The sequence below is a fragment of the Rhipicephalus microplus genome, unplaced genomic scaffold, assembly GCF_043290135.1.
Source record: "Rhipicephalus microplus isolate Deutch F79 unplaced genomic scaffold, USDA_Rmic scaffold_25, whole genome shotgun sequence".
In the NCBI taxonomy this organism is placed as follows: domain Eukaryota; kingdom Metazoa; phylum Arthropoda; class Arachnida; order Ixodida; family Ixodidae; genus Rhipicephalus; species Rhipicephalus microplus.
The window spans coordinates 8589100-8602365 of record NW_027464598.1 but is presented as its reverse complement, the minus strand read 5'-3'; the positions used below and the strand labels follow the sequence as shown (position 1 = coordinate 8602365).

General features: G+C 45.6%; 1 protein-coding gene across 1 annotated transcript; it reads left to right on the top strand.

The window, feature by feature from the left end:
* The first annotated feature begins 2682 nt into the window (after positions 1-2682).
* Positions 2683-3093, top strand: LOC142786542 (alpha-crystallin B chain-like). Its single transcript, XM_075884255.1, has one exon. The coding sequence runs from the start codon at positions 2683-2685 to the stop codon at positions 3091-3093; it is 411 nt and encodes a 136-aa protein (XP_075740370.1).
* The last annotated feature ends 10173 nt before the right edge of the window (positions 3094-13266 follow it).

Here is a 13266-nt window from a genome sequence, read left to right as displayed (position 1 = left end):
GTCTTTATAATGTTTAGGGGCGAAGCTCCTTATGACGTCGTCCGTTCGTCTTTTGTTATCGCTTGTAACCACCGGTGGCACATACCCGAGAAAGTGGTCCTTAGAATGCCTCCTGAATGGTGGTACTTGTATATTATGAGTACACGATGAAAAGAAACATGAGATGGCGGTACGTGTGCTATACACTGAAAAATGCAAATGGTACGACACTGGAGGGCGTTACTTGTAGAAAAGAAGGGTTGACATCACACGGACAGAAGGAGAAAGAGGCAATCGCGTGTGCTTCGGTGGCACCGAACGCCAGGGGGTGCTCTATAGTACAATAAAAGTGCCGTTATGGCGCGCGCGCGCATTCAGAGGCTCGACGACAGAGGATGAACAAAGCTGCTGAGCGATGTGCGCGCAAGATGGCAGCGGCTCGTGCTCGAAGAAGAGACCCCGACGCGCGGGCGCGCGAGGCAGAAGCACGCCGTGAAGCTGTGCGGCAGTGCTGCGAGGACCCTGCAGTACGACAATGGGAGGCCGAAGTGGCACGGCAGCGACGAGCGAACCCAGCTTCACCACACTCTCCATTATTCACCCCGTAGATATGCTGTTATTTTTTTAATTAGTGCGCAAAATCCTGTTTTTAGACATCTTTATATGCTGGCGCTACAGAAAAAGCAACTGTGAAGGCATAGAACGACTATTACATATTGCTGATTTTTTAAGGATTTTTTCTTTAGATTTCTAAGCACCCGGTCTATATGTCGGCAACAGAACACACAAAGGCGGAGTACCACAAAAAAAGCTGAATGGCACGACTCTTCGATGAAGCAACGAAATGAGCTTACTGCGAGCACACGTAGCCAAAAATTTAGAATGACCAAGAGGCAGCGACCAAGTGGAGTGGACGAAAGAGAAATCAAAAAGAAACATTAAAGCAGATGTAGCGAGGGTGCTATCATGGCTTCTGCCCCCGGCGCGAGCAATAGCTGTTGCTGTTCTATAGGACCAAGAGCCCACTGCTTTTAAAGACCAATTTTAGCTCTCTGAAAAATTTGAAATAGACAGAACAGTAAATACGGACTGCAATGGCACTGTCATGTCGGTCTGCATTTCCTGTGCGGTCTGTTCGCGCTGCTTCTGCCAGGAAGCCGTATGAACAAAATCAAGTACAAAACATGTTTCATCCGCATCCTACATGTCTGCGCTGTTACAAAGAACAGAGGCACAAAAGGTGTAGGAACTGAAAACTTGAGTCAATCACTCCACAAGGCTCACGTGCTATCTGAAACAGTGTTCATACTTTATTTTCTAGTTTGCACTAAACATAAATCCAAAGTTTGGCACGTAACAAATTTGCGTTGCTTCGTCTTTGCTGGAAAGCTCTCGCATTAATAGCTGAATGGAGGCGGCAAAACAATATAGTTCTCTTATTCGTCTCTATAGAAATCAGACTAGTACGTACGTAGGGTGTATGACTAAAACTGGCGCCTCTTTCACCCTTTCACACTTTCTTTTTTGTCTGGCTGGTGATGCCCTCTAAGTAATGGGCAATGCCATCTCAGTAACCTTCTTGTCTTTTCATTGCCTTTAACACTTCTTGCTCGATAGCTCCCCATCATTCACTGCATAGAACGGCCAGGATTGATAAGGTTACATCTTCTGCTGCTATCAACGCTAAGACTTGAAGAAATGGTGCAAGGCAACAATGAACCAGTCGAGCTCATGAAAGCGTATCGATCAGTCTGAATCATACGGTTCCGGGCGCCTGAAGAAGGCTCTCCTGGCTGTAAGGTTTTACACCTCGGTGCACATGCAAGATACGAAGCAGAGAGTACGACCCGTCTGAAGGGGAGAAGTTTACGAGGTAGAGAAAGTGGTGGATAGGGCCCAGTTGTAAAGAGAGAAATCGCGAGGCGTTACTTACGGCTGCCGTGCAGTGAAAGCCGCACCAGCACACTGAAGCTAGAAAAAATTGGTGGTATGTGGGATTGGGGAGAAGATAATTTTGACTTGCATAAGCTATCAGTGCTGCTCTATTGCACCTGCTCTCGTTTGCAAAAAAAAAAAGTTAGCCAATGCGACTGAGAATTGTGGCTTACCACTGTTGCTGCCTTTCAGGTTCGCGTATTTTCCTTATCTCGTCTGACTCTAAACACGGCGTTTTTTTCTCTTTTTTCGTTTGCTGCCACAGGCTCCGAGAGCTTTTTTTTTCTTTTTTGAAGTCTTGACTACGTACGTGGCAATGTTTGTTATTCTATTTTTCTTAGTTCGTCGACATAATTATTCATGCTGTTTGGCTTATGCTCTCTCCGTGTGAATATTTTAAATGCTATTGAGAACAATTCTCTTGCGAGGGATGACGCAATCACATGGTAAAAGATTGTTAGTCACGCTTCTTTATATTATCAAAACTTGAGTTCGTAAAACGCAATATGATTTTAGGTCGCAAGGCAATGTACAGCCGCACCATTACTGTTTTTGTTGCATTAAATTTTATTGTCATAAGTTTTTAATGGCACCACCATGTTCCAGCAAGAGCATTTGAACTATTACTTAGCAAACGTTCTAAATTTTGTTTCCCTTATGCCTGCAGCAAAAGTATGACTTTGAATCATAAAGCTAGGATGTGCGTTTTGTTTTGTCTAGCCCCCAGTTTTACTTAACACGTACGGGGCGGTTACGAGCACGCGAAATATGGCACTGTTCCCTTTGCTCAACAACCGCGGTTCCTCGGGCCCCTCGGACTTGGTGAGGCGCTTCTTGGACGATGATTTCGGTGGCTCCTTCCTGGACGGCGAGCTTTTCGACCCGCCGTTTTACCACCAGCGCTTCTACATCCAGCCGCGACAGGCGTCCGAAGGTCGCGTCTGCCCCGCCCGCCAGCAAGGTACTTCGGTTGCCTGCACGCCCGACAAGTTCGCCATTAACGTCGACACTCGTCACTTCGCCCCCGAAGAGATCCCCGTCAAGACGCAGGACAACGGCGTCGTCATCCACTGTAAGCACAAGGAGAAGTCGGACGACCGCGGCTGCTACGTGAAGCGAGAGTTCACCCGACGCTACGTCTTGCCGGAGGTTGTTGACCCGGAGTCCGTCGGGGATTGAACTATTTATTATTTGCTGCTAGATCTCCTGAACCTGAAGCCTATTGGCAGACCACGTCCAAATGGTCTCTGTGTGAAGTCTTCATCAAGTACGTGGCATCAACATTGAACCAAACCCATCTTTACATATGAAAACTTAGATGCTGCGTCTGAAATGGTACATTGTTGCAACCTCCCCTTCATATTAGGTTTCTGGACACTTAGTCAACGTCCAAACAATTCTCATAATTTTGCTGAAGTTTCCTCTGTAGCTAAAGTTTTGCGCTTGGTCTGTTCCATGTGCGTGCACCACAAAATGACGCACTGCACGCAAAAAAACCTCTGCCACGTCTTTTCAACTCTTAGTGTTCTCACTAGAGAATGCGGTCAAGTCCCTTTGAAGGCTGATTTCACAAATCAATGAGGCATCTAAGCCTCTCCGAAAGAAGTGGGTGTTAAGGGAATGAACATTCTAGGTGATAGTTCACTGCAAGAAGTCTATTCGTTGATACTAAGTTCGGGTGAAACTGAGACAATCAAGGCCACTATATTACCACATCCTCAAGAGAGCGCACTCACAAAAGAAGTGTCAACCCCCGTATACACGGCCCCTTTCCTTCATTTTCCTTGGTACTTCATCATACTCGATGAATTGTACGTGATACCACGCACAAAAAAGTGCGGAACGCTGCACAGTATCGACCAGGTGGGATTATTCTCACGGCGAGTATGCCCGGAACGCAAACGAAGGCATTAGCATTTTAGATGAGGCAGGCTGCCGCACTTCGTGGTTCCTTTTCACGGGCGGTCTCTCACAGGAGAGGAGGGGGATAAGGAATTACTAGTAGACGGAAGGAAAGAAGGAAGAGCGCGATAAATCTGCTGAGTCTTACGTAGGCGCTGTGGTATACGCAAGTCTATAAAATGATCCCACAGGCCAATCGTCCCAGAGAAGCACAAATGTGTATTCGCTACTTTGTGGGCCGACGAGCCATGGCAATGCTTTCACGTCATACAAGGTCTCACAATATTTCGTGAGGAGCGCTCCCCTTATAGACTCTTGTAGCATATTCCACTGCCTTCAAAAGGAGGGCAAAGAAGGCACATTTCCGTAGCACCCTATTCGACTGGAGCTTGCACCAAAGCAGGCGCAAGTTCACTGATAGTCAGGTGGTCACGAGTAATTCCGTGCACGTTGTCGCCCGCGCTTGCTTCGTGAGACAAGCTTGCGCAGAGCGCATCACGCCAAGTGATAAAAAATTACACCATCTTCCGAAAAAGGGGATTGTGAGGCGATGCGAAGCAGCGCGGGGTGTGCATACCACGTTTGCACACCACGGCTCCTATATTGGCCTCGAGGACACACGGTGACGCCACCTACGTGATGACGTCACTCATAGGACGCCGGGTTGTGTTGTCTGCTAGAACACCGCATTCCCTGCGTTTTCGCTGTGGACACCATGCGTGCTTCCTTTTGTTTTGAAGCTCAGTGCTTAAAGAAGCGGTAAGATCTGATAATACGGCAAGCAAACTACGAATCGATGCCACCGGTGGCGCTCTCATGTCTAATTTGCATCATACAATCGCGACTAAGAACCGGTGCAGCCATGGGGGACGATGCAAGTGGTGTCGCCAAAGCAAAGCTGCCGCATTCCACAACTATTATCCTCTCTGTGACGTCAAAACGATCGCAGCGCTGACCTCTGTATGGAGGCCTTTGCCACGTGTGTGCCAGTGCGTTCTAGCTATATGACACAACACGTTGGTTTATCGCGCGTATGGAGAATCTCGTTCCCTGACGTCATCACTTGATTTCTGGGAGAGTGTAAGGGGGGAGGGGGCATGTCTCACGCAGCCGTTTACGCAGGCCAGAATGCGCTGGCGCACGAGCGCGTTCTGGCAGTGATTGGGCCAGCTGTTGCGCACGTGCAGCAAGGGAGGGCACGCAGACTTGATTGAACTTCGCCATCAGCTGCTTCGAATCTTAAAGCACATCTCCAAAGCAGCTCTCCAGGGCATTGCCTCACCATATCGTCATGGACCAAACGAACAGCTAATGGCTGAAGTACGACTGCTTCATCACCGGGATATAGAAAAAAATTGCCCGCAGCTTCCCTCGGGGGAACACTGAGGAGGATGCGGAGCATATAATTGGTTAACGGGGTGTTAAAGTGCGACTTACTTGGGTCGATGGCTAAATTGGTTAACGTGGTTGTGAAATGGGGTGTTAAATTGCGACTTACTTGGGTCGAAGGCTAAATTGGTTAACGTGGTTGTAGGAGGGGGTGTTAAATGAGTGAACACGTACACACGTATGCGACAGGACGGCGCTGGTCGAAGGGACGTCGATCATTGTGTTTGTGGATTCGTTGGAATTCATTTCACCGCGACCTTGGACGTCGACGCGCCGTACAAACCAACCGACGAGCGGCAACTGAGCGAGCGAGCGCCGACCTTGAGTATATATACAGCGCTACGGCGCATGCACTGTCAGCTGTTGAATGTTCTCGAAGGAGAAGCGCGCGCGCGGCACAGATGGCGACGGCGCGACGGCGCATGCGCTGTCAGCTGTCGAATGTTCTCGAAGGAGAAGCGCGCGCGGCACAGATGGTGGGCGACGGCGCGACGGCGCATGCGCGCGCGTCAGCTGTCGAATGTTCGAGAAGCGGTGCGGACGGCGCGGACGGCGCGGACGGCGCCCTACAAGGCGCGAGTATAAGATGCTTTCGCATCTAAAACAACATGGCAAAGCGTATCAATGGATACCAGGCCACTTAAGCACTGATGGAAACGACCGTGCAGATGAAGCAGCCAGATCTGCTCATGATGATGCCCCTTGTGCAGCTATACCATTATCAAGAACGGACGCCGCTGCAAGGCTTCAATCACTTGGACGGGAACTGACACTCGCTCAGTGGAATTCACCGGCATTCACCAACGTCGGCCTTCATAATTTAGACCCACACCTACAGCTTCGTCTTTCATCAGGAATAACCAGAGCTGAGAAGACACTTTTGTGCCGTCTGTGGATTGGGGTGGCCTTTACGAATGCTTATTCTTTTCGAATCGGAATGGCCAGCAGCCCAACATGTGACAACTGTGGCTGCGCAGAGACTTTCTTCCATTTTCTCTGCGAGTGTCCTCGCTTCAGCATGCCAAGAAAAGAACTGTCGAAATCTTTAGATAGGCTAAACAATTGCCAATTGTCGGTAGAAAGGGTATTAGGACATTGGCCGAGACCGTCCTCTGCACGCTAAGAATTGAGAGCGTTGTTGCGCTTTTGGCGGGCAAATGGTCTTAGAGACAGACTGTAAGCAGCGTCGTGGATCGTCTGATGACCTTCTCTCTCCTTTTTTTACAACTTCTCTTTTCTCTCATCTTTTAGCCCCCTTACCCCCTTTCCCAGTACAGGGTAGCCAACCGATCTGAGAACTGGCTAACCACCCTGTCCTTCCTGTTTCATTCCTCCTCCTCCTTCCTCTTACAGCACAGGAAAAAGGACTCTGACAGGCCTCGGTGAGCGTCCGGCTGCACGCTCGCAAAAACGGTTATAAATTACTATCTGTGCCTTAATACTTGGCCTAAAGAGATTACGTTCTAGGGGCACATTTTCTTTATAATAATACCATTGACGTCTATTCCTCACACTTTTGATTTTCAATTCTGGAGTAAGACTACGTCCAGCGAAATGATTCGTCTTTAATGTCGACTGATTTCTTGTTTGTCGGCGCGCCCTGGTAATCTGGGGGCTATGGCGCTCGACTGCTGCCCCGTTGTACGCGTGATTGAATACCGGCTGCGGCGGCTGCACTTTCGATGGCGACAAAAAGACTCGACGCCAGTGTACTTAGATATTTGTGCATGTAAATATATCTAAATGGTAAAAATACTTAGAGCCACACACTATGATGTCTCTCATATTCATATTATATGCGAAACATTTCTGAGGAAAGTGCGCCGAATTTGAGCATATCTATCTATCTATCTATCTATCTATCTATCTATCTATCTATCTATCTATCTATCTATCTATCTATCTATCTATCTATCTATCTGTCTATCTATCTATCTATCTAGCCGCCTACGACTTTTAACTCTCTTGGCCGTTTCAATGATGAGATCGATACAATAATTTTTATGGCATAACCTGATTGTATGGGGAGAATAACTGACTAGTCATACCATAAAAATCATGATATGTATTTTATGAATGTCATGATTGACATTTCGTGGTCTTGCTGTTTTTGCGGGAATTTCATTCGCATGACATGTTGCAAAACTGGTATGATATGACTCGACTGCATGGCGAACACAATTGACAGGCCCGAACATGGAAATCATGATATGCATGTCATGTAAGTGATGGCTCATGACTACACGCCACGCTCATGGTGCACTTGCGGTCGTCTCGCTAGCTTCACATATATCAAATATGGTATTACGGGACGTAAATGTATGACGAAAGTATGTGATTGGTGCAAACATGATAATCGTGAGATGCGTGTCTAGCAACAACATGACTACATGCCAAGCTCATGATGCACTCACGGCTGTTTGGCTAGTGCTACATATACGAAATTCGATATCACGTGACGTGAATAGACGAAGAAGGTAAATGACATATCCAACCTCGATAATCATAACATGGAAGTCATCTACGGCATAATTTTCGTCCGCCTTGTAGTTGAATTTAAAGTAACATATCAACCTTCCTAATTTGTGCTTCGCATATCATAGATTCCCACTGTACATGGGATCGACCTTGTTTTTTTATTTTTCGGACTTTAAAGGTTTTTGGACGTTAAACCCCACATATCAACATTATTTGATTAATATTATTTTCACAATTGCATTGCATATCCAAAGAAACACATGATAGAAAATAGGGAACGAAGCGACTGACAACTGTCACCTAAAACACCACAACGCCTCACGAAGCATGAGACCACAGGCGTGACGCATTTTACGCGGCGTCGCGCCTGTTGAGGTTCTTCGGTTCTGCCGCACAACCATAAATCTTTTACGCGCTTTCTCTAGATGTATGATGCTTCCATATAATTGTCTTTTCAAAAATTATTACCGCGCTAGCATGGCCGTACGGTAAACCACCTGCTATCTACACCGAAAGCTTGGACTGCATTCACCTCGAAACCCAATTTTTGCACTAAATGTGCGCGACACCTGTAACGCCCACAGGTGGAGGCGACATTTGGCAGCAGCAGCCAACTATGCCGCCAGAAACCGATAAAGTTGTGAGCAACAGCTCCCGCAACGAACATGAGCACTATTCTATGCACTAATCTCGAACATTGAATGACATTGTGTCGAACACCAATGTCGTTATGCCGGCACTCAAACGAGAAAAATCGTGCGCTGAAAAGAGACCATCCGTGCACTCAGACGACAATAAAATTATGTGTCTTGGCAACTGGTGGAAATGTTTTTATCATGCAGCTCTAGCCGTTCTTCAAATGAAGACGCGACCTTGCATGTGGCACCAGAGTCTGTGTGGCGCATCAGCCTCCATCGTGCGCATGCTGAGGCCTGCGTAGAATAGTCACCGCAAACGTAAAGCCAAACAATAATTCCCTACAATCTGAGGAAACATTGGTGCCCATGTTGACAAGGGCATGGTGTCACATAATGTGTGGAGTTAGGTAAATACCTTAGGTAAATAAACTTCAGGGTAAAAGCTTGTCAAGAGTGGCAGGGTTAGCGTGAGTTTCCTCTTGAAGAACCACTGTGCCAGCGCCTGAGCTCTATTTAGCTTCCTATGTGCAGGTGCAAACTTCCTTTTATTTATAGCGAAATGCTCGGTTATTTCATGGCATGTAGTTGGTGGATCCCTCTTTACAAAACCTCGAGGTCGACCCAAAAATCCTTCATGGCCGCGGACAGCTAACCCTCGCGCCCTGGAGTGGGCCAACTCGAAGCGATTATTAATCCCTCCGTCTATGTTACCCATATGAGCCGGGAACCATGCAAGCGTTAGGGTTGTAAGCGATTTCTTGCCGAGTATGTTTTTTGGCCTCTTCGCACACAGCTCCTACACTGAACGAGTGAATGGCAGCTCTAGAATCAGTAAATATATTTGCATGACGGTGATCTAAAAGACCCAAGGCATTGACAACCTGCACGGTCTAGGCAATATACATTAAGTTATTGCTTGCCGAATATACAAAATAAATTAGGAATTATGAAAATGTTCGTATGCTCTCTAATATTTTTATTTTAAATATGCTTTATTATTTGTGTGCAGTATTATTTTCTGTTTGATTACTTCTTTCTTTAGGTGTATAGCATGTGCATTTTTGGTTAGTATAGTCTGTTTAAATTTTTTGTTCTGATGCAAAGCATATGCATTGCTGGTTTAAACTGTCCTGTGTTTAATTTGATTTTACCATTCTTGTTGCCACAGTTGCCATGGGAATATGGGGCTTTGTCAAGCTGTTTTATACAGCTTTTTTCTTCTGTCCCTGTCACTTAGTGTACAACTGTACGTGGTAAGTAAACTAAACGCGACTCAACGGCTCCATTGGCAGTTTTGGCGCATACCAGCACCACATTAATGGTAACCCTTTTGTAGTTGATTGCCACGACCGTAAAGTGATTCCTGTGGTCATGTAACTGCATCGCGTCTACGAAAAAGGCACCCCCGACGATTATAGATGCCTTTGTATTATCCCTTACTATATTTCCGAACTTCACATTTTGCATTAGGCTGTATTGTAATCGCCAGATAGTTCAATAATTTATTCACTAATTTATTTTTAATTTCTTCATTGTTACGTATATTAGTGTTTCTTTTTGATTGATGATTTATTCATATGTGAAGTTTAACATCCCATAATCACCATATGATTATGAGAGAAGCCGTAGTGGAGAGCTCCGGAAATTTGGTCACCTGACGTTCTTTAGCGTGCACCCAAATTTCAGCACACAGGCCTACAGCATTTTCGCCTCCATCGAAAATGCAGCTACCGCAGCCGGGATTCGATCCCGCTACCTGCGGGAAAGCAGCCGAATACCTTACCCGCTAGACCACCGTGCGGGGCGGTTTCTTTCTGGTCGAACCAGGGCTTTCTTTTGTTAGGAACTCGTAGCCAACATCGTCAATCTAATGCGTCAATCCACGCATTTTTATTATACTGTAGTCGATCAGTTAAAGGACAAAATCAAAATGTATTTCTTCACAGATATATTTTTTTATTCTATGGTTCATGAATAAAGCTTTTCTAGTAGGCAGCATAGCCCTAGTGTTATAACCAGAATCAACAAGAAAGGTTCTACCCATCACTGAAAGTAAGGCTGCCATGCCACTATTTACTTGGCTTCATGAACGGTACGTAGGAGGCGCGGTTACGTTACGGTACGTTGATCCGAACTCTGGGACGGCTTTATGCTCTCCCATAATAGAGTACCTGGTACTCTAAATCGTTACCCACTCTTTCTAAACACATCAGGTATATATATACACACACTAACAAACGCGCGCTTTACCGAGTACTCTAAAGCGTTAACCACTTTTTCTAAGCACACATCAGTTTTGCGTTAACTATTTCTTTTACACACATCAGTTTTGCGCTTATCGCGTGCATCGTTGTGGTCATGGGCGGCTTTCAGCTCTCCAATAGTCGAGAACTGAAATCGTTAACCTCTTTTTCTAAACACATCAGTTTTGCAGTGCTGCAAGTTTCATCGTGTCTACGTTCTCTTGTTTGTACGTGCCACTCGGGTGACTTTGTTACACTAGACAGTTGCATCCTCACAGAGAAATATACTTGCATAAAGAGCGGACACTCCCGTAGGGCCCTGTGGCCAAGCTACCATGGTATTCTCTTGAAGTGCTGTTACTATAGTATGTATTGAACTTGCCTGTCTCAACAAGGTTGGCTCACTACCCTCCCATTGTTGAATGCGAAGTACTCAAAATCGGTAAACACTTTCTTTAAACAAATTGCGAGCCTGAATAGTATATGTACCGGGACAGTTCTAAGCTCTTCCGTATGTAGAGGACATCGTACGCTAAATCGCGGAACATGTTTTGTACAATAATTGTTATTGATGCTAAATACCTAACTAGGATAGCTTTCCGCCGTCCCATGGTAGAGTGATAAGCATAAAGAAGCGTTAGACAACTTTTATTACACACTAATGTTCTTCAATAGTGGAGTGCAGCGTACTTTAAATTGTCTCATCGCGTGATCGAGCCCTTCGATAAATGCATACAGGCTTGTACATGAATCATAACAGACAGTTTTAGTTTAGCGTACGTAAACAAGCTATGTATGCCGCACGGCTGCGGGAGATCAGTGTGCATGTGCAGCACGTATCCTATCTACTCCAAGGATGCGTACGTACACCCGTTACGCACGTATACGTGCGTGACGCAGCGCTTACTAAGCTACGTTCTCGTGGCGATTCGAAGTAACCAGGAATGAGACTACGTGTTAACTGTGGTGCCGTTTTACATACACAGCATAGGCAAGCCCTATGAAAGTCCTGTGCATTCCGCACTTAAAAGTCACGTTTTCATGAGAAACTAGGCACAAAGCGGCACGTTTCATCTTCCTGACGCGTGGAAGTATACGGCCTTGTGTTACACAAAACTCCTCAAGCAACCGTTCTTGATAAGTTGCGTGCAGGAACACGTTCTCTTTCTGTCAAGCCTCTCAGCGAATAACCCCGTAAAAAGTAGAAAAGCAATAATCTTATGTAATTGTATTCGTGCTGCAACATAATGATCCTTGAGTCTTCTGCTAGCTTTGACTCACTGAAAGTGTAGTGCTGATAGGCATTGGTCAACATACTCACTTATGAGCCGACTCACCCAGACTCACCCAGACTCAGATCAAGCCGTCAGTAATGGGCTGAGTGAGTCCGCGTAAGCAATATTTTGGCGGATGTGATTCCTAGTGAGTACGACTGAGAAGAATTTGAGTGCAGGTGAAGAAAAGTTTTATGCGTGCGAGTACGACTGGGCCTTAGAGGAGCGCTGCAACACTTTTTGATCAAGGTCAGAAAGCGCTCCCGATCGGTAGTAGAGGCTCCCTAAAACACGTGACCCAAATATAATAGCGCAGCACGTGCCCTGGAAATCATAATAAGTTATCAAAGTCAGCTAACAATAATTCTATCTCCTCTCGACAAATTACGAAATGAAGCCCAGTAAGCACATCTATCAGCCATTAGCTGATTTGAACATGGTGCGTTCGGTTGTTACAGAGGTCATCGAGGCAGGTCGTCACTTGTCCACGCGTGCACGCGCGATCGCACTGAAAAAGTCAAGTATTCGAAAAAAAAAGAAATTAATGCTTGAGGTTCCGAGCCGTGAGTGACGTTTTTTGTTTGCCCCTCCCATCCCTCCCTGCTATGTTCCAGCACTTTCGTCGGGACGAGACAAGAGAGAATGTGATTGCAGCCTGTGACAAATCAATGCAACTCCACTCTTACTGGGCGGATTCTTGAAACTTTGCGGCGTTCAATTAGTGGGGTAATACGCTTTTCCGGTGAATTAATTCTATGGTTACTGAAGAAAGTGCTTCAGGGCCCCTTTAAGGGCGACATATATATTATGAGTGTGTCTTAGTTAGCTCTAAATACTTTGCCGACAATTCGTCTTATCTACTCAACCTCAACATTGCTGTGACCCTTATGTAGGCTCACATTCATTTTATTCGTCTACTCACACATAACTGTAGTTGCCTTCATGGACCAGCCAAACAGATGTGGGATATTTGGAGGAGTGAATGTTTTTTGACCCCCTCTTTGATTTTCGTTTTTGCGAATGCCATCTAAAAAAGACCAGGAGAGATAAAAGTCGTAGGTGGCTAGATAGATAGATAGATAGATAGATAGATAGATAGATAGATAGATAGACAGATAGATAGATAGATAGATAGATAGATAGATAGATAGATAGATAGATAGATAGATAGATAGATAGATAGATAGACAGACAGACAGACAGACAGACAGACAGACAGACAGACAGACAGACAGACAGACAGACAGACAGACAGACAGACAGACAGACAGACAGACAGACAGATAGATAGATAGATAGATAGATAGATAGATAGATAGATAGATAGATAGATAGATAGATAGATAGATAGATAGATAGATAGATAGATAGATAGATAGATAGATAGATAGATAGATAGATAGATAGATAGATAGATAGATAGATAGA

Excerpts from the sequence above, each read along its gene's own strand:
- LOC142786542 (XM_075884255.1), top strand. The coding sequence starts at position 2,683 with ATGGCACTGTTCCCTTTGCTCAACAACCGCGGTTCCTCGGGCCCCTCG.